Source organism: Stegostoma tigrinum, chromosome 10, assembly GCF_030684315.1.
Source record: "Stegostoma tigrinum isolate sSteTig4 chromosome 10, sSteTig4.hap1, whole genome shotgun sequence".
Classification (NCBI taxonomy): Eukaryota; Metazoa; Chordata; class Chondrichthyes; order Orectolobiformes; family Stegostomatidae; genus Stegostoma; species Stegostoma tigrinum.
In genome coordinates, this window is record NC_081363.1 from 77,408,707 (window position 1) to 77,431,007 (window position 22,301).

Sequence of the window (22,301 nt, forward strand, 5' to 3'; positions counted from 1 at the left end):
CCTTCTGTGAGTATTCACTATAACCCACAGACACTACAAAAGACAATTTGACACAGGCCCGAACAAATGGATATTAGAAATACATGATTGAGCATAGGTAAGCCTCGAGGTAAGAACAGGGGGCTCAGGGGCAGGTCACAGAATCCCTACAGTGTGGAAGCAGGCCATTTGGCCTATCGAGTCCACACACCAACTCTCCAAACAGCATCCCATCCAATCCCCAAGATCCTGCGTTCCCCATGGCTAATCCACCTAATCTACACAGCCCTGGATACCATGGGCAATTTAGCACATCTAATCCACCCTAACCTGCACATCTTTGGAACATGGGAGGAAACCGGAGCTCCCGGAGGAAACCCATGGAGACACGGGGAGAACGTGCAAACTCCGCACAGACGGTCGCCCGAGGATGGGTTTGAATCCAGGTCCCTGGAGCTGTGAGGCAGCAGTGCTAAGCACTGAGCCACCGTGCCACCCAGATGAGCTGAGGCCGGGTGGACTTGGGAGATGCCAAGGGAGTGGAAATAGCTGCTCTTGGTGAGGGCAAGAATGTGAGATCAGAAGCTTAATTTGAGGAGACCAAGGCTGGGAACGGTCTGCATTGACCTCAGAGAATTGCCTGGCGGAGGTATGAAGCTGGTGGCCATAGAACAGAGCTGCAGCCGTGGCTGAGGTTGAGTCTGCAGTACTGGAGATGGGATAGTCAGTCAGGCAACTGAGACAGTGGGATGAACTGAAAGTGCTGGTACTGAGGGAGAGTTGGCTGCCATCGGCAAACGCATACAAGGGAATTCACTGCCTCAGGAACGGCCCAGACTCCTTTGCAGCTTTTGAAGCGCAATCACTGACGTAAGCCAGCAAAACACTACAGCTAATTTATGCACAGCAAGGTCCCAGATAAAGCAAGGTCATCTGTTGTAATTACACAGCTTAGGATATCTGGAAGCCCTCCTTCCACTCTTTTAACTTTTTTTTAAAACATCCATCGGAAATGGCAGACAAAGCCATAATTTGACATTTCAGCTGGAAGGCAGCATTGGTGCATCGTGCAAAATCCCAGGGGTCTGAGGTGGGACTAAAATCCACGATTTCTGACTCTCTGAATGAAGAGAGTGCCATCCACTAAGCTCCAATCCGAGCTGCCAAATGAGCCTTCTCATTCACAGGCTCCAGGCTGCAGGGAACCTCTTGAAGTTTGCCTGTTTCTCAGTGGTTCTTCAGCAGTTAACCAGTCCCCCATGCTAGAACTGTCAACACTGAGTAGCACATTGATAGCGGCGGCCAGCACCACTTTCTGTCCCTCACGTCACACCTTATTTCATTTGCCAGGAAAATGCTCTCCAGTCAAGTTGGCGATGCCTGGTAGGCCCCATAAACACGTGGTTATCACAGTTTGTGCACATCTCAGCTAGGTCTAGGAATTGAGCCACATGGTAGTCATTTTTAAAGACACTACACAGACACCCATGACCCCAAAATGGCAGGCAGGAAGCAGACACCTATGTCCAGCTGGACCCTTTGTCTACAGCTGAAATGGGAATTTGGAAATGCAAGTGACGGGCATTTTGGTTGAATAATAAAGGAGGTAACTGCAATAACATCAATTTGCTCCCATGAATCTGGCCGTCATGGTCATTAATTGTGAGCCCTCATATTCCTTAGACCTCATGATTCTGACCCAAGCTATTTACCCTTCCAAAGTTAACCCCCTCACGGATTTCTATGCATTCTCGTCCCTACACTCCCATTTTATTTGCCTGCCCTTTGGATCAAATTCATTAAGTCTCAGCACAGGGAAGCAGAGGTCCATGCTTTTCCATACTTAACCCACACACAACCACTAATTTTCCGACTTCCATCGTTTCCCAGCCTCTGGTTTTGTTCCTTCCACTTGTTGCTACAGAATAGTACATCCATAATGCCTGCCTCTCACTTAATGAGGTGGCAGCCACCAAATAGAGGGAGACAATGGTGATGCGACTGGACTAGTAATGGCTTTTATAATGGGTTAACATCAGGCCCAAGGGGGAAGGGAGGAGAGAAGAGGTGGGCAGCGGGATAGAGAAAGCAAGCGAGAGAGAGACAGAGAGAGATATAGAGAGAGATAGAGAGAGAGAGAGAGAGAGAGAGAGAGAGAGAGAGAGAGAGAGAGAGAGAGAGAGAGAGAGAGACAGAGACAGAGACAGAGACAGAGGGGTAGGGGTAGGCAGAGAGAGAGACAAATGGGGGGAGGGGAGGTGATGGGGGGGAGAGGGGAAGAGAGTGGTACAGGTGAAGCAAGGGAGAGAGGAGGACTGGAAGAAGGAGACTGGGAAGAGGATAAGAGGAGAGAGGGAGGGTGGAGGGAACGAGACAGAGATAGAGCAGAGAGAGAGAGAGAGAGAGAGAGAGAGAGAGAGAGAGCCAGTGAGAAGGCAAAGAAGAAGATGAGAAATAAATGGGAGGGCAGGGAAAGATGAAGGAGAGAGAAGGGGGCATAGAGATAGAGGAAAGGCAGATAGTCAGAGAGATATGGATGGTTGCATTTATTTGAAATAAGATCCCAGAGGCAGATGGACTGTGCTTGAAGCTGCCACTCTCAAAGAAGACCCATCAATCTCGAGGCCAAAATTTCCAGCATCATCTAACAGCACGTCATCCATCCAATCGCACAACATGGGATTAAAAATAATCGGGGAAGGAAGCAGGCAGCACGGAAGTATTACCATAGAATAGTCTTTGCGGTTCACTTTCAACTGGGGGGCTAGAGCTTGAGGTTTGTGTCCCTCGGTCACACTGTTCCTCCTGGATGCCCCCGGCTCCATACAAGTGCAGCGGCTGTGTTGGAGGGTACAGCCGCTGGCGACTGGCAGTCCAGGTCGGAGAGGCACCGGATGCGAAGGTCCCGCTGGTGTCACTGTAGCCGCTGTCCGGGGCCGTCAAGTCCAGGTCAAAAACTTCATCGTCGCTATCGCGCTCCTCCGTCTCGCACAGATCCATGTCATCCAACAGCGGCCTTCACGACTGCTTCTTGGCACAAGCTTTGCCAGGAAGGGAAATCGAGGCAGTTTCCTACGAGGAGACACAAAGGAGGAGGTTAATCAAATGATTCCTCTGTGTTTCGATCTGCAATGAACTGACCTGATGCTTCCCATTTTTTGCCTCCTTGGAGGATCAACACCAGGTGAAACTGTAATCCCGGACTGTTTAGGGATACCAATCACTGGGGCCAAATCAGTAACCAGAAACAGTCCATCCCAAACACACTGGCCTAGGGGATTCCCCTTTTGATCCTCGATTCCCGCCAGCTTCACTCTTTGGAAATATCACCCCATGTTTCCCAGGGTGACAGGCTCTCGCCTTCCTGCCCGACCAGGGCCCACCTCTCGCCTACTGAGACCGCAGCTGCCAACCGGGGTGGCATGTTGGTAATGTGGCTGGATGAGCCATCCAAAGCCCCAGGTGGATGCTCTGAGGAGCCTTGGTTCAAACTTCGCCGTGGCATAGTAAGAACCTGGCAGGAGATCAAGTCAGTTTGTTGCAAGAGCCCATCTGGGCCACAAACGTCTTTCAGGGAAGGAAATCCTTACCCAGTCTGGCGTACTTGTGACTCCAAACCCACAGTGAAGTGGTTGAGTCTTAACAGCCCTCTGGGCTATCCCAAAAGGAAAATCCGCTAAAACCAGTGAGTAACAGGTGCTGGTCCGACTCAGCAAAACTGACCATCAGTATGACCAGAACGTTCATTTCCAAGTGCTGCTGGCTTTAGCCTGTAGGGAGTACCACTGGGGTCCCACGAGCTGTAAACACAATTAGGAGGCTGATTGCCAGACAACAGGTCTGATGGGCCTACATCTGCGCACCCGTTCAGGGCCCAGACCGCAAAGTGAACCCAGTTGCCAAAAACAGGTAATCACCAGATGATTCTGCATGAAAAGAGCGCATGTCACCACCAAACCCATTTCAACAAAAACAATGGCACTGAGTGGGAGTGGAGAGGCATAGGGGCATCTGTTGAATGTCTTATACCCCTTCAACATTGGCTGTCGACGATGCAAATGTGTTTGAAACGCAGTCACAAACAATAACAAGACAAATAGCGAGATCCTATGGTACTTAAGAATCCATACCTTATGTACCTAAGATAGCGCTGTCAGTGGCGACTTGTAAACGTTTCAATGTGCTCACTTGAGTACATGTGACGATAAAGCTAATTCGGTTTTTGTGATGCCAGTCAATGGAGAATATTCACCACAGCACTAAAGATAAGTCATATTCTTCAAAGACTACCGTGGGATCTCTTAAAATGAGTGATCAGTTGGGGTCTCAGCTTAAAGCCCCTTCTGAAAGACAGCACCTTCAAATGTGCAGCAATCCCTCACCACTGCACTGGAACATCAGCTTAGATGACAGTCTCAGGACCCTGGGGCCTGAAGGCACAATTTTCTGACTTAGGACAAGTGTGTGACACTGTGTGAACCAAGGCTGACAGAGGGATTAATATTCAGCTTCTGGGGTCCTTACAGGAGACCTGTAGGGTGATCAGTCATTCAGAGGACATCTGGCTTCTTCAGAAGCACTTTCATCCTTCTGCAGAACTCGAAACACAAGGTACAATCAACCACAAGGGAGGCAGGACATCTGTGAGAAGCCAGCACTCTTACTGTAATTGATGTCAAACACTTTGCAGCAAGGTCACTGTGTTATTGAGCAAAGGATGGCCTTGTTTACAGTCACAGGTGGATGTAGGTGGAGACAGACAGAGAAAGAATGGGTGCTGGGGGAGAGGGGTTTCCTGAGTGACAGTGTGCGTGAGCTGCATTAACATCAGGAAAGATACGGTCAGTAACACAGTGTGCAGGGGGAGAGGGGTTACTGAGTGACAGTGTGAGTGAGCTGCATTAACATCAGGAAAGATACGGTCAGTAACACAGTGTGCAGAGGGAGAGGGGTTACTGAGTGACAGTGTGAGTGAGCTGGATTAACATCGGGGGAAGAGACAAATCAATAACACCGGGTGCTGGGGGAGAGGGGTTACTGACTGACAGGGTAAGGGAGCCGGATTAACATCGGGAGAGAGACAGTCAGTAACACAGCCTGGGGCTGGTTTAGCGTTAGAGTTAGGCCGAGGCAGTCATCTCCGACCACTCCCCACGCACCCCCCCCCTTCCCCCCAATGTGATTGTTTACACATGAAACTCAATCAGCTTTTAAAAATTTTCTTTGGAGTTCCTTCTTTCCAGGTTCTCCAGATATGGTAAAAAGGGAGTGAGGAACATGTGAAAATGAAGGAGCTGTCTTTAAAACTCCATCCTCTCCTCCTCCTGCCCTGAGCTAGCCACCTGGTGCCTCAGCCTGGCCTCCAAGGCCTTGTTGCCATGGAAGCCTTTCTGGATTTCATGATTCTGGAGACGAACTGCTTAGTCATCTGAGTCCAAGCTCACTAGCACGAGTGCCATGCAGCAGTCTCATTTCCGTTGTTTGGCCACTGGGTGATATATTTAGAGAGCACGCACTCTGGTTCAGCCACTTTGTGGTTTTTTTTCAGTTCTATGAGAAAGTAATGTTTACCTCCTCAACTGAGCACGAAAGGAGGAAGGAGGGGTGGGGGGGAGGGGTACATGGAGAGAGGAAGCAGCCTACACAGGGAGCTCTGGCCTCTCGTCGCTTGCCACGCTTCATAACAGGAAGGAAGGTGGCTCTGAGTCGGCCTTACGATCGCGACGTGATTTACATAGGCGTATATATATGTGTGCGCATATATATAGCTTCCTTTCAAGGCAAAACGCAGAACTGAATCAAATCTCTATCGGCTCCATCGTCAGAAAGGAAAACAAAAAGGCTCGACAAAAAGTTCAAGCAAAATTTAGAGTTTTTCTAAAGGAAAGAATATCACGGTTATGGCACCAATCTGTCTTGGCTAGAGATACCCAACTCTTCAGACAGATGTGTATTTCTTTTTGTCCCATTTGGATAGCCAATGGCCCAACTCCAAAACTCTAAAGGTTTGACACAGCCTGTGAGAACTCACAGATTGAAGACTTACCCCTGCATAAAATGTACTGACCACTCTGCATCCAAAAGAATCACAGAATCTCTACAGTGCAGACGCAGGCCATTCAGCCCACCGAGTCCACACCAACCGTCTGAAAAGCATCCCACCCAGACCCGCCTCATCCCTGTAACCCTGCATGTGCCCCGGCTAACTCACCTAACCCTTACATCCCTGGACAATTTAGCATGGCCAATCCACCTCCACTGCACATCTTTGGACCTTGGGAGGAAACCAGAGCAAACTCACACAGGCATGGGGAGGATGTGCAAATTGCATGCAAACAGTCACCTGAGGATGGAACTGAACCTGGATTCCCAACACTGTGAGGCAGCAATGCTAACCACTGTGGCATCGTACCACCTGTTATGGTAATGTGATGGCTATGGAAAGCAACACATTCAAATCTAGTTTCAGCATCAATCACTCTGTTTACTCTGAAGACATTTCTGGATAATGTATTAACCTCAGGAACAAAACTGAACGACAGGCAGTAGCTAGAATGATCAATTCCGGCTGTACAATAGAAGTGTCCCTGGTTCCACAGATGGTTCAGGACTGGGGAGAAATAGTAAGTGGAGCTCAAATACAAAAAAAATCTGTTGGATATGTTGGGTCTGTTTGTAACCATCCACATTCAAACATCCTGCTGCAGCCACCCAGCTCGGCTGCTATGATCGATTGTCGTGAGGCTTCGATGAGCAATTTCACTAGAACAAGAATTGTCGATCCCTATCAGAGAAATGGTTGTGCCAAGTGACCAGGTTATTGCAAAAAAGAAACCCAACTGCTTCAAGAATATCTACAGACTGAACAATGAGACCTGGGAGTTCAGGTCCATAGTTTGTTTAAAGTTGCATCGTAGGCAGACTTCATTGTTTAGACCATTGAATACAGGAGTTGGGATGTCATTTTGAGGTTGTGTAGGGTGCTGGAGAGGCCACTTTGGGAAAATTGTGTATTAGCTCTGGTCACCATGCTATAGGAAGGATCTTATTAAATTGCAGAGCGTGCAGAAAATATATACCAGGTTGTTGCCAGGACTAGAAGGTTTGAGTTATAAGGAGAGGCTGGATAGGAGGTTGAGGGGTGAACTTATAGAGGTTTGTACAATCATGAGGGGCAGAGATAAGGTGAATAGCAAATGTATTTTCCCTAGGTTGGGAGAGTTCAAAACTAAGGGGCATATTTTTCGGGTGATTGGAGAAAGATTTAAGAGGGACCTGAGGTGCAGCTTTTCCCACACAGAGGATGGTTTGTTTGTGGAAATAAACTACCAGGGAAAGTGGTAGATACAAGTACAGTTACAACATTTAAAAGACCTTTGGACAAGCAAGTGAATAGGAAAGGTTTAGAGGGATATGGGCAAAAGGCAGACAAGTGGGACTAGTTTAGTTTGGTAATTTTGGTCAGCATGGACAATTTGGACTGAAGGGTCTGTGTCCGTGCTGTATGACTCTGTGGTCTTACAAGTGACTCCAGTCCTGCATAATATGGTTGACTCTCAGTGTCCTCAGGCCAGCTGGAGGTGGACAGTAAATGGGGCTTGGCCCATGTAGCATATTTCCTCAGGAACTGGTCTACCTGTGATTGTAAAAAGGTTCTCAATGCTTGTGTCGAGGCTCATTCAAGCCAATCTTGGGGAAGAATTATATTTAAGCTTGTTGACTCATCCAGACTGACCATCCACAGACCACTAAGCTTTTGTACTGGCCCCATTTAACCTGGATTGGTGGAAGGTAGGGTGCATTGAAGTTTTAGCGTCAAACTATTTTTTTGAAAGAAAAAAGCTATGGTGGTAGATTTTGTAAATTTCCAGCCAGCTGCTTTCACCAAAACCAACCTGCCCACACTTCAGGGGAAGGGACAAGGATTGGGCAGGGAGGGGCAGGAATTGCTCAGGACTGACCCAAAAGACACGGGATGATGGCTAAAGTCAACGGTGATAACAGTAGGAACGTTCTCCGTGGCAGAGAGGAGCTGCCAGGGAAGGTTTAAGAGAGGCGTTCAAATTGTGGAGAGGCTTGGGAAGAGTAAGAATGGAGCAATTGTTTCACGCTCAAGTTTAATTTCAAACCACACTAACCATGCCAGTGGGTCCTCCCATGCAGCTGCTGTCTTAAGTAAGCCAAGTTATTTGTCAAGGCTTCCAGCCACATGAAGCCTCAAAGATGGGTGTAAAGCTGCATCTCGCCACAATATCAGTGCACAGTAAGAGTAGTGCCTGGTGACATTCTTGCTATCCACAGTGCTTGTCCACCACCCACCCCCCCACCCCCCTCGGTACCCAGCACTGTGAGCCGGGTAAATGCGTGAGTGCCGATGGGATGCTTTCCAATGTTTTGCAGAAACCAGGAGCAGCCAGGATCAAGCAATCATGGTTTGAGATCACAAGTCTCGACCTGCTGGCTGTGTGGGCACCACAGTACCCTGGAACGTAACCACCATTCTGAAACACCCAGCGCTGCCTTGCCCAGCAGCCTAAAACAAAGAAAGGAGTGTTTTGGCTGTCTTAATATTTATCCCACTGCCACCTGCCATATTTTCCCCTGGTTGCCAACATTTCCTACATGACCATAGTCACACGCTTCAAAAAGTACTTAATTGGCTATCCAGCGCACCCTGAGGGGGTGAAGGTTGCTCTAGGAATGCTAGTTTCTCATTTAGTCAAACAAAGGATGCTTGCTGGCTGAGTAGTTAGCATCATTACCTCACCGTTCTAGGGACCCCGGTTTGATTCCATCCTCATGGAACGTTTGTGTGCAGTTTGCACATTCTCCCTGTGTCTGTGTGGCGTTCCTCCGGTGTTGCTTTTTCCTCCCGCAGTCCAAAGATGTGCAGGTTGGCTGGATTGACAATGCTGGATTTGGATTGTCCACAGTGCGTAGAGATGTGCAAGCTGGGTGGGCCAGCCATGGGAAATGCAGGGTTACAGGGATAGAGCTGAATGGCCTGATTCCACTCTGTTTCTGTGAATGCAGTGTAAATGAAGCTTTAAGCAAAGTACTTGAGGGCAATTAGGATGGGCTCTGGCGAAGTAGGAATGGTTTTACTTCCTAAAGTCAATTCACCAGAAGGGCTACGGAGCAAAGATGGCCATTCAACCCACTGTGTCTGCAATAGCACTCCAAATGAGCATCATGAAGTAGTGCTATTTTGCTGCCTTCACTCTATACCTCGTACATTTAAATAATCACGCAAAGCCCTCTTCAATGCTTCAATTAAACCTACGCCATCTCCACCTAAATAAATTGCACATGTGCCTCATCTCTAGCTGGACTTGACATTCAAAAAGTCTACCACCTTAGTAGTAAATGCAGTCGATAGCAAGGCACACAGCCACGCAATCAACAAAGACATTCTTCCTATCACTAGTCTGTGCTGAACACACTCGGAATCCTTCAAAGGAATCTTAACAGCCTCGGGGCTGGCCAGAATTTGTCCATCTGACCCATATCTACCATTGAACGGGAATGTTGCAGAGAGACCAGGAGAGACTGGCTGTGTAGCCTCTCATATTCAAATTATTTGCCCCCTTCTGGGGCCTACCTTGTCGAATACACATTGAGATAATGTACAAGGGGCTGCTGTTATTGCAAAAGAATCCATTCCCATACCAGAACTTGGAAGACTGCAGTAGTACAGCCGGAAGGACACCAAACTTTGGATTTCCATATTACCGAGAGTCCTTATTAGCAAAAATGAACCGATTTTCCCCTTGTTTCGCACAAGTGCCAGGCTGGAGGAAAGATTACATTTTCTCCTGTGCACTGTACAAAAAGTCTTGCTTCTTGGCAATGTAGCTGTGTGCAAGATTTGGCTGCAGTGCATTTCTACTCATTGCTTCCAAGTCTTCTGTTATCTTCCTAAATCCAAGCCAGTAGCCTGCACAGCCAAGTGATATCGCCCCCTCCGGAAGAATGCGGTACTGCAGCCTCTGTTCTCACACTTAGCATCCAGTCAGGTCCTGCACAGAAGGGGCAGTCTTGAGCACTAAGGCTCCGCAGGTGTAGCTGACCGGTCAGTGGGGCTCACCCTCCCACTCAATTCAAACAGCAGATCCACTGTGCCTTTGCAACAATATCCTCATCTCCTACCACTTTGTACGATGTGCCTGTTTAATACAGCCACAATGGACAACAGCTATGTATATCTCAGTACATACTGTAGCCCTCCTACAGACCGACATTTAACATTAAAAAGTGTGCCAATATAATTGGAACAGACACACAAATCAGGAGCTAGAACAGGCCATTCAGCTCTCAAGACTGGTCTGCCATTGGTCAAGGTTGTTGTGTCAGATCCAAATTCTTGCTGACCCTAATAACCTTTGATAGTCTGGTTCATCAAGAAACTTATCTGTCTCTGCCTTGAAGATATTCAATGATCTCCTGCTTGGACAGGGCAGTGGCAATATATACAAGAAGAGGGGTCCCGAGGCAGTGCCAATATTTACATGGGAAGAGAGTATCCCACACAAATAAATCGAAAATGCCCAGGCTCACAGGGTTGGTGCATTCTCTGATATTGCAGATTCTTCAGGTCACTGTCCAGACTCTTGTACTATTCAGAGGCCAGTCTGCTGTACCAGCGCTGCCAGACTTGTACCACAGACAAAGAAAAAAACTGCCCCACTGCCAAATCCTGCATCTTTCCAGGAGCAAAGTTGCCTTTGATCCAACAGCACACGACCCCTTCTTATAGCTGTCACTGGTTCCGTGACACAAGCATTTCTAAGGGCGACATCCCTACCTCAGTGAACAACAGTTAACTGCATGTTCATCAATGTTCGTGGTGAGTTTGTCGACCAAACAAAAGTCAGCTGTGTCTCAGGCAGACAGGACTGAGCCAAGAAGATTATCAGATCAAGTCTGACACTTGCGGAGACAAAAGCAAAACACAGCAAATGCTGGAAATCTGAAACAGAAAAAACAGAATGTGTGAAACTTTCAGGAGGTCAGGAGAGGAAATGAGAGTGAACATTTCAAGTCGCTGGCCTTTCAGCAGAACTGCAGGAAAGTTGGAAATGCCACCATTTGTATTAAATGTTAAACTTAGCTCCCATCTCAGCCAAAATCGTCTCATCCATCAATTCTAAGAAGAGTGGGGGATATTTACCTTCTGGCCAACAACACTGAACAAATAACACAGCTCACTGTTACATTGTGATCTTGTGAGAACTTTCTGAGTGCAAATCGGCTGCCAAAATTCCTCTGTAAACACAGTGACTGATAAGATCACTTGCTGTCATATAAACATACAAAATTATGAAGGGGATAGATAACATAGATGCAGGGAGGTAGTTTCAACTGGGGGGGGGCATAGCCTCAAAATAGGAGGGAGCAGATTTAGAACTGAATGGGGGAGGAACTTCTTCACCCAAAGGGTTGTGAACTTGTGGAATTTCCTGCCCAGTGAAGCAGTCCTCATTGAATGTTTTTAAGGCAAAGATAGATAGATTTTTGAATGGGTTGGTAAGTGGAGCTGAGTCCACGAAAAGACCAGCCATGATCTTATTGAATGGCGGAGCAAGCTCGAGGGGCCAATTAGCCTACTCCTGCTCCTGTTTTTTATGTTCTTATGTCATCATGATGTCACGTGGTGTTGTACATGTTCCCCACATAACATATACCATAGACAATCAGGTGCTTATTGACGCTGATGACTAGAAGCTCATTAGCAACTAACTACATATGACATCTTACAATTGTATATAGATTCTAGGCAAAACGTTTACTTGTTTTATTAATATATTACATTCACCGTTCACCAGCTCACTAAGCAACTGATCAACTGAATGCTTGCTAACTGTTGATTCAATGTGGAGAGTAAGATGGAGATCTCTTGCACTACAGCATCATGCACTATGAAGTCATCTAGCTTTCTTAAGAGTACAGTGCCTTCCTGAGTTCTGTGTAACGATACAACAGTTACTACACCTCAGTAGTACGTTTCTAAATTGATTCATGGGATTTGGGTGTCACTAGCTGGGCCAGCAGTTATCATCCATCCTTAGTTGCCCTTGAGAAGGTGGTGGTGAGCTGCCTCCTAACAGCTTTAGCCCATTCATTGAAGGTAGACCCACGACATCATTAAGGAGAGAATTTCAGGGTTTTGACCCAGACACACTGTAAGAATGTGCAAGTCAGGATGGTCAGTGGCTTGGAGGGCAACTTGTTTGTCCTGGTGTTCCCATGTATCAGCTGCCCTTGTCTTTGTGGATGGAAGTGGTCGTGGATTTGGAAGATGTTGCCGAGGGAGGCTTGATGAATTTCTGTAGAGCATTTTGATGAATGATGCACACTGTTACTACTAAACGTCGATGGTGGAGAGAGTGGATGCTTGTGGATTTGGTGCCAATCTAGTGGGCTGCTTTTTCCTGGATGGTGTCAAGCATCTTGGACCTGCAGCCATCTAGGCAAGTGGAGTTTTGGCTTCATAAGAAGATTAGAAGGTCCTGGAGTTATAACAGGAATTGAAAGGATCGCAAAAAGCATAAGGTGTGACCAATAATGCTAATCTGCAATTCAGAGAAACTCCTTTATCCAAAGAGTATTAACAATGTAGAACTTGCTACCACAAAGAGTTGTTTGAGTTGAACTCAGAAAGAAAAAAAAGTAAAACTTAGAACTGATAATACTTATCCAAACAAAAGTTTAATTTTGAGGCTAACATGAAGAATTTAAAACCTGCTCAGAGTATGGACACATTTAAGGAGAAGTGAGGTAGGTACATGTAGGATGAAAGAATAAATGGATCCAGATTGGCCTTCTGTCAGACTATAATACAATGATTATATGATTATATCGAAGGGGTTAGATAGAGATGGATGGGCAGAGGCTCATTTGGAATATGAAGACTATTTACAAGCCTGAATGGCTTGTTTTTCTGTTGTAGGAAGGTCTTTGGGAGAGAGTACATGTGTGTGTGTGAGACCGTGTGAGAGAGAGAGAATGTGTGTGTTTGTGTGTGTGTATTTTTGTGAGCGTGTGTGTGTGTGTGTGTGTGTGTGTGTGTGTGTGTGTGTGTGTGTGTGAGACAGACAGAAAGAGAGAGAGAGACAGAGTTTGTATGTATGTGAAGGAGAGAAAGAGAGAATGTGTGCGTTTGTATGAAGCAGAGTATGTGTGAGAGAGAGGAAGAATGTATGTTGTGTGCGTGTGTGTGTGTGTGTGTGTGTGTGTGTGTGTGAGAGAGAGCGTGTGAGAGAGAGAGTATGTGTGTGTACTTGTGTGTGTATTTTTGTGAGCATCTGTGTGTGTGTGTGTGTGTGTGTGCGTGCGCGTGAGAGAGAGAGAGAGAGAGAGACAGAAAGATGTGTGTGTGTGTGTGTGAATGTGAGAAAGAGAGAATGTGTGTGTATCTATGTAATGCATGTCTGTGTATGAGTGCACATTTGTTTGTTGCAGGGGTGTGTGTGCTTTTTTTAATTCATTCACAGAATATAGGCATTGTTGACTAGGCCAGCATTTATTGTCTATCCCTAAATGCCCAGAAGGCAAGCTGAGAGTCAACCACATTGCTTTGGGTCTGGAGTCACATGTAGACCAGACCAGGCAAGGATGGCAGTTTCCTTCCCTAAAGGACATTAGTGAACCAGATGGGGTTTTCCAACAATTGACAATGATTTCATGGTTGACATGAGACTCTACATTCCAGATTTTTAATTAAACTTAATTCAAATTCCACTATCTGCTATGGCAGGATTCGAACCTGGGTGCCCAGAATATTTTCTGTAACAGTCCAGCACCTCCCCGAGAGAGAGAAGGAGAGAGGGAGGGAGAGAGAGAAGGAGAGAGGGAGAGAGGGAGAGAGAGGGAGTTGGGTGGGGGGGGGGGGGGGAGAGAGAGAGAGAGAGAGAGAGAGAGAGAGAGAGAGAGAGAGAGAGAGAGAGAGGTGGGTAGAGAGCAAGAGAGAGAGAGAGGGCAAGAGTGAGGGCGCGAGACAGAAAGTGAGGGAGAGGGACAGAGAGAGTAAGAGAGAGAAAGGGAGAGAGAGAGAGAGGGAGGTGGGTAGAGTGCAAGAGCAAGAGAGAGAGAGAGCAAGGGTGAGGGGGTGAGACAGAAAGTGAGGGAGAGACAGAGAGAAGGAGAAAGAAAGGGAGAGGCGGAGAGAAAGAGAGAGTGTGAGACTCTCCCCATCTAAGAGAGATGGGGGCAAGAAATGTACAGCAATCAAATGAAGAAAAAATTCCAGAACTTAGCATGTGTGGTGTGGGCCAGTGCCAACTCAGTTCAGCTGGTGGCACGTTCACACTCACACATGTTCTAAATTCCCTGTTCTGGAATCTGCCATCCCAGTTTTACAATGAGGGAATAAGTGCCATCCTTCTAAGCAGGTGGTAAACTGAATGCTGGTTATGCCTCTTCAATAACCCCACAGCACTAATGGAAGCAGAGAAGGCAGTGATCCCGGACAGCATTCCTTTCCTCTGGCAATAGTGTGGCTCATTATTATCTGGTACTTTGCAATACTATAAAGCATATTAAAAATCACTATATTATAGATGTCAGTTGTGGCTCAGTTGCTCATCCTCTTACCTCTAAACCTAACCATTCTGAGTTCAAGTCCCACTCTAGGACATAGACCTCAAAATCTAGAGTGATGTTGAGAAGTACTGTCTTTTGAGTGATACATTAAACCAATGTTCATTGAGCTCTCTCACGTCAACGTGAAAAGAAATCTACAATACTTTTCAGTGTTCTGGGATATTATTGCCAGTGTCCTGATCGACATTTATCTCACATTTATCTATTTTGTAAAAATAGATTATCTTGTCATTAACATGCTGTTGTCTGTGGGAATTTGATGGGTAGCTGCTAAAATTCTTACATTTCAACATGGAGCACACTTATAAAAGGGACTTAAGTCTGAAGTCACAAAAGGCACCACAATAGTATCAGTGTTTCTTTGCTTGATCTACCAAGCTCCTCCCACCAACACACACTCAAAGGGATCCAGAATAATAGGAAAAGCAAAACCTTGCTTCTGTCTCAGAGATAATGGATACTGCAGATGCTGCAGAGTCTGAGAAAACAAGGCTTTCTCAGAATCTTTCTGAAGAAGGATCTAGGCCCGAAACATCAGCCATCCAGCATCTCTGATACTGCTTGGCCTGCTGTGTTCATCCAGCTCTACACCTTGCTATCCTTGCTTGCATCTGGTTGCCATTATATTGTTGGACATATGTAGAAGCGGTAAGCCTTGGATGTTCCTTGATATTCCCTGCACACAGCAGGCAGATGCTGTCCATTTAGCAAAAAAACTGGAAAGATCTTTTATCAGATACATATGGTGTGGTCACGCTGCATCTACAGACTCAGGCAAAGAAAGGCCCAGTTGACTGTGTGGTGTGGGAATTTGCCCACTGTGCACTGACTTATTCTCTCTGTGGGTCACCACACTCAACAAAGCCTAGCTTTCATCTCGATGGATTATTTAATAACACAACTCAGAAACCCACATAATTGCATAGCAGTTTATCTTTTGTGATGCGCTCTGTTCCTTTGTCCTTCACCCCCTTACTCTGATTTATTATCCGTGTGTCCCCCTATATCACACACCATTCTGGGGCTGTTGGAGAATTTGGCCAAGATCCCATCAAGAGCCCCACTGAAGACTAAATACAGTGCAAAGTACAACCACCCCGACTCGGGTCAGAACACGTGTTTCTGGCTACGGGGAAGAAAGCTAACAAAGCACACATCTCCTGGAGCTAGCCCTTTGGATGCATGTGGTAGCCCACCTATATAGTTTGGATAGAACTGGGCTGACCCACAGATTCCACAGGCACTATCATGAAGCACAGTCACTTGTGCCCTTGTACCCCAGCTGCAGCAAAACTGACATAGATTTGGCCAGTGCCTGTATTGCTGTTCTTAGGTTGGGCAATGAAGCCTTTAGCTGTTGGGCTGGGAAGATCAAGTAGCCCTGAAGTACATGTTAAAGTGGTCAGGGGAGTCAGAGGTTGTTAGAGGAGGGCAGAGTATGAAGGTGGGGGCTGAGGAAGGAGGCAGATCGAAGGGTACTGGAAATGTAACTTGTTGGGCCTGAAGAAGACACTCCAGCTCCCCTTAACCCATAAGCAGTGCTGCAAAGGCACCTACCTCGTGAATTCAACTTTTCATGCCATCTTTCAATGTCTAGCTAATATTGGTCTCTGTCCCTCCCATCCAACACCAAGCAATTAGTCAGCAGGGGGCGAGCAATAATAACCAGCGCTTGAGATGTCCAAGCAACAGGAGTAAACCATTCAGCCCCTCAAGTGAGGTCTGCCATTCATACAGTTCTTTGTTGAATTGTATCTTAACTCCAGTTACTTGCCTTAGTTTCATATCCCTTATTTCCCTTACACCACAAACAAAAACTCTACAAATCTCAGTTGTGAAATTTCCAATTAACCCTGAATTTCAACAGTATTCAGAGCAGAGAGTTCCAATTTCCATTCCTCTTGGTGTGAAGCTCTCTGCTATCATCCCTAACTCTCCTAGCTTTATGACAGGCAATGCTCCTTGTACTGAGCTCCCCCACTAGTGAGGATAGCTTCTCTTTATCAGTTCTGCCATTTTTTTTATCATTTTCAAAAACCCAGTTAGATCTTAATCTTCTATTCATGAGCAATAAAAGATGAGACTATGCAATCTGTCCTATCATGTAACTCTTTTGACCTGATAGCATTCTGATAGTTCTGTACTGCATCCACTCCTAGCTCGTTATTTCCTTCCTAGTTTGCACAGAACTCCAGATGGGGTCTAGGAGGAGATTATGTAACTCTGGAACTTTCACATTTGCTATCAGAGTGCCCTTGATACAAATCAGCCAATTCGCAGGAAACTACCCTAAATACCAAAGCATCTTAGGTTTGAGACCTTCCTGTATGCATTTGCTTAGTAATGGCCAGCTGAAGGCCCATGCCCAGCTATAGTGTGCTGGGAGTCCGGCAAGATTCATTGCTAGATTGCTACTAATAGGACATCTTTGGTAGGCGAGGACAGAACTCGTCCCTTTTAAAAATAAGATCAGAAAGCATAAATAGTTTTGTCCCAAAGACATAATGAAGCATCAGTATGCTGCAGGTAAATCAGATTAATTTATGTCAAATCATACCCCACAAAAGTGACAATTCCATAGGGATTGTGGGGAATGCAATCAAAAGTCGATCACAAACCAAAATGACAGTCTGCCAGTGAATCAAATGTACCTGCTATAAAGGAGGAAGGAACTGCACTAAGAGTACATGCCCTAGCATGTCTACTGCAGCTCAGTGGTAGCACTCCTGGCTCTGAGTCAACAGATTATGAGCTCAAGTCCCACTCCCAGAGATATTAGAAAGAAGTCTAGGCTGACAATCCAGTTTAGAAATGGAGAGGGGCTTTTTTTTGGCAATTTAAGTATTAACTGAGGACGGCAGCTACCCCCGGTGGTCTCAACCAATGTTTTTCCCCAAACCAAGGTCCCGAAAAAAATGAATCTGCTCATTTACGTCTTCGCAGCTTGTGGGATCTTGCTGAGTGCAGTTTAGTTTCCATGTGTCCTGCAGTACATTAGTGACCTCACTTCATTGATTGTTAAGCACTTTAGGAGCTGGGAATAGACACTAAACAACTGCAGGCCTTTCACTATCATTTTCAAGATAGGGAAGACTGTTACGATCATGACATTAGCAGCTTCCTTTAAATAGCAGACATAAAATAAACCTTCCTTGGGAAATAATATGCTGAGTTGCAGACATGGACTTTTGTGCAAAGTCCAAAAGGAGAAGGTGATAAGTAAATGGAGAGGTTTAGAGGGGGATTTCCAGAACTTATAATCAAAATCGATGCTGGTACAACTGCTAGTGGAAGCTGTCAAAGGATGAAGGGATGGAAAGGAACAGTATTGTAGATTGTCAAGCCTACATGGCGAAAGGCATAGCGTGATGGGATGAAAGAAAAAATGAACATAGCAGTGCAATGAAGAGTTAGAGGTGGAAATGGCTGAAGTTGATTATAGGGATAGGCAGCGGCGAAACTACAAAGAGATTTCAACATGAGGAACAGGAGGTGTTAGTCAGTCACGTGCCAATACTCCATGTTTAAGTCTGTCCCTGAGCGTCTTTAAGACAGAGGTAGATAGGTTCTTGATTGGTTAGTGTCAACATTTACAGGAAGAAGGCAGGAAAAATCAGGTTGAGAAAAATATCAGCCATGATCAAACGATGAAGAAATCTCTATTCATGAAATGACCCAATTCTGCTCCTATATCTTCTCATCCTAGGTGGGTCTGTTCGCTGTTGATGCTTGGTGTTGTACTTGGTTCTTTAAACCTGGTTGTGGATTCCAAGACAACTAAGCTGCAGAAAGGGCTGAAACCAGAGTTGAAGTACAAAGCTGATATTTTAAGATACGAAATAAAATCTATTGCATTCTTCAAAAATAGTATGTTCTCTGCACTGGTCAAATATATGAACAATACAATGGGATCTAGCAAAGAAAGCATTGGAATAGTCAAGTTGAGAGGCCCTTGAATGCAGATATCAGCAAAAAAATTAGCAAAGGCAGAGAAAAGAGGATTTTTATTTGTATAAGGTGTGTGCATGTTTCTGCCTAGTTCAGCAGTTATTGTCCATCCCATTGGCGAGGGCAGTGGTGAGATGCTTTCTTGCACCATTGTTGTGCTTGGGGTGTATGAGGGAGTTACAGAGCCTTCATCCAATGACAATGAAGGAACAGTGATATATTTCCAAGTCAGGAGTGACTTGGGATGAGGGTGTTCCCATACATCTGCTGCCCTTGTCTGTTCAGATAGCAGTGGTCATGGGTTTGGAAAATGATGTTGAATAAATCTTGGCACTTTGCTGCAGTGCATTTTGGACATGGTACATACTGCTGTTACCACTTGGCCTGGTAGAGGGAATGAAGGCTTGAGGTTGGTGTCAATATCTGGGCAGCTTTGTGTCGAGATTCTCAACTGTTGTTGAAGCTGCATTCATCCAGGCAAGTGGAGCATGTATGCTATCGCATGCCTGACTTGTGTATTGTGGACAGGCTTTGGGGAATCAGGAGGTGAGTTACTCCCTGCAGTATTCCTAATCTGACCTGTCTTTGTGGTCATTGTATTTATATGGCTGGTCCAGTTCAGTTTCTGGTCAGTGGCTACCTCCAGGATGTTGATAGTGCTGAGTGGAAGTAGGTGGACTTTGAACAAGGGGGTCAGAGGTCAGAAGTTCAGTCCAGAGCCAAATAGAAGCAGAAACAAACCCTCAACTCATTTTATAGAGAACCGGGAATTGCACCTGAAGTGGTGTAATCTGCAGCGCTGTGGACTAGAGGTTGGAAAATGGGATTAGAATAGGCAGCTAGAATCTTTTTTTTTGGCTGGCTGTAATTTTTCAATGGTTTTTAATAGCTGGCAGAATTTAGAACACACATCCCAAAAAGTGGGGAAGAAAAACTCTAGTAATGCGGTGTCACAGATGATGAAACGTGTTTACAACAAGCTCAGACTGTAAATCGGGTACGAGCTGGTTCCTGTAACTGGCTAGAATTGGTAAACAATTTTCATCAGCTTCTAGGACTCAGCGGTGACCTCAGAAATCACCTCAAATCCCGGCGCCGAGAGCCATAGCCCTCTGACAGAAGAGCAGCAGCATACGCAGGAACAGGTGAGGGGGCAGAGAGATAACAAGGCACCAGGGCGGTGAGAGACAGAGTTTCTTTATTACAGTCCTCCCAGCTTTCACTTCAGTCTAGAATCTGACTGGGAAACTGCTGAGAGTTGTTGTAAGGTCCAAGTTACTACTGAGAGCGACATAATAACAACACAAGCAAAATTGTGTTGATTTGTTTGATAGACAAAATATCCGAGGGAGCAATGGTTCACAAAGAGAGGCACGGGACCGAAGTGATTCCTGGAGATTTTAGTGTCACTGTTCACACCGATAAATAGAGGCAGAGTCTGTGTTAGGTGGAGTGAGATAAAATACGAGGGTAGTACAGCGCTACTGGATGAATATTGCGCAGGACACTGGGAATTGCAACAGATAGTATACAGTGTTTACACTATTGAAGAGTTACATTAGATACAAAGTAACAGCAGAGTTATGCATGGGAGGGGGATTAAGCAGCATAGATACAATGTAGCACCGAGAACCGTACACTGACAATCACGCGGCGCAGCAAATCACAACAGGTCGTGTAGAAGCTGTGCTGGAAAGAAGCCACAATAAAAGAGAGTGGTATGAAACAGGGCAACATGCCTGTAGCTCAAACAGAACGTTACATGTGCAGAGACAGCGATAGAGAGCGTCAAGAGGAAACTGGGTTGGAGACAGTGCGGAATGAGCCAAAGTTTATGCGGGGTAGTTAGTTACACTGGAGATACCCGATCCGGTGGATCGCTGAGGGCTGAACGGCATACGTCACCTCAAGCGCCTAAAGGTCAATGAGATCTTCCCACATGGCGCAGTGCAGAACCGAAACATTCCCAGTATCGAGACACTCTCTACCGCCGAAACGACAGCCCGCCTCCCATTCACCTCCCCCCCCCCCCCACCACCACCGCCGCCCCCATTTCTCAGAGCCAGTTTCTGACCCATTGGGTCTCTCTCTGGTCAGCTTCAAACCCACTGGCATTCTCCCTCTGGTCAGTTTCAGACCCATTGGGTCTCTCTCTGGTCAGTTTCAGACCCACTGGAATTCTCCCTCTGATCAGTTTCTGACCCATTGGATTTCTCCCTCTGGTCAGTTTCTGACCCATTGGGTCACCATCTGGTCAGTTTCTGACCCATTGGAAGTCTCTCCGCGATCAATTTCAGACTCGGCCAGGTGAGTTTCAGATCCCTGGGAGTCCTGAGGGTTGCAGACGGTTTCACATCCAGCTTGCAGCATTCGGGAGTCGGGTGAGATTGATACAACCTGACTCACACTGCGATGACTCCTCGCCGAAGCCGGACTGGAGTTCTTACTGTTGCCTTTTTTTTTCTTTTGTTGTTGAACCCTGGCTAATGAGCAAAACACGATCCCGATCGAAAACAAACACTGAATACAAAGTCAACACAACAGCAACTCGCTCGCAAATCTTCAGCGCCCAAAACATAAATCCCTCTGCCGACAAAACTGATATGTTGATGTATTTTTGCCTCTGTATCTGCTGCCCTGACATGTTCCGGAAATGAAAACAAGTGAGTTAAAAACGCATTTGAGAGCGTCTAAAGTTGGCTTATAAAACAGTAATAAAATGACAAAAAGTGGTTGTATTAGGGATATTTTTCGCAACTCACACCCCCCGACCTTGTATCTGCCACAAGATCAGGGTGTTTTTTTCTGATAAGAAGACGGTAACCACCAGATCAGAAAAATCTGGGCTAGATTGACAACAACCTTGCAATGCCGATCCGCTTTGTACTGCAGAGACAATATTTGCAAAGAAATAATTAAGTCATTTTACTTTGTCCGGTTCTCTTCGGGCAGGATAACGGAAGCGCCACTGCACACGATGTAGAGATGAAGGAGATGCGCCGGGAAAGGAAAGTTGGTTGTTGTGAGATGCACTTACCCGGAGATAACTGAAGCCGGTTTATGTCGGATTGTACAAACTCCTTACAGTAGGTACTCTGATTAATCACCGCGCTTTACGCGCCGACCCACTGTTTACCGCCGGACTCCCTGTCAATCACATTTCGTCACAATCGTGTAACCATGGCACCGCCAAATCAGCAATCAGTACGCGCCCACCCGACCGGCTCTTTTCCGAATTGACTGCTGCCGCTGCCAATCATTCTCCGCGCAGCCAATCGCCTGTTCCCCTGCAGTGCCGGCTTCGCGCCGCTAGATAGTGCTGTGCTGCAGCTCCCCTCACCCCCGGTCCTTCCGATCCAGCGCCACCTGGAGGCCTCTCCCACCCACACCAAAACGTCCGGGCCGGGAGGCTGTCTGCAGGCCCTAGCCAGTCAGCAATCAGAATCGGGTTGTTACCACGAGAGAAAGCGCTTAGATCATCCAATCGAAATCAGCCATTTGTCCTCGTTTCCCCCACTCTGTTACATTAGGAGGGGATTCCCTCCACAGCTATCTTAAAAGAGCCTATTCGCCAAGTATCTATTAATATGCATTTGTTTTTGTGGCTTAAAGACGGGGTCCAATCTGAAGTTGACAGATCTCAGATGCTGCATTAAGTTCATTGAGACCCATTTAGGAGTTAACGTCTATAGAGGAGGGACTAAACAAAACAGCTGGAGAAGGAACCGCAACTGCAGTCTTGCACCAGTCACTGTGTAAATGTCACTTTAATA

General features: G+C 46.3%; 1 protein-coding gene across 2 annotated transcripts in view; it reads right to left on the minus strand.

Annotated features, from left to right (window-relative positions):
• The window catches only part of LOC125455712 (bcl-2-modifying factor-like), a 178,976-nt gene extending 157,298 nt beyond the window's left edge, over positions 1-21,678 (minus strand). The window contains exons 1-2 of one of the 2 annotated variants that reach the window (XM_048538058.2): positions 21,566-21,678; positions 2,706-3,051 (exon numbers count right to left, since the gene is read on the minus strand). In XM_048538058.2, the coding sequence (XP_048394015.1) occupies positions 2,706-2,979 (274 nt within the window). In that variant the 5' untranslated portion in view covers positions 2,980-3,051; positions 21,566-21,678. The other variant, XM_048538059.2, reaches the window with a different exon arrangement.
• Positions 21,679-22,301: the final 623 nt, after the last annotated feature.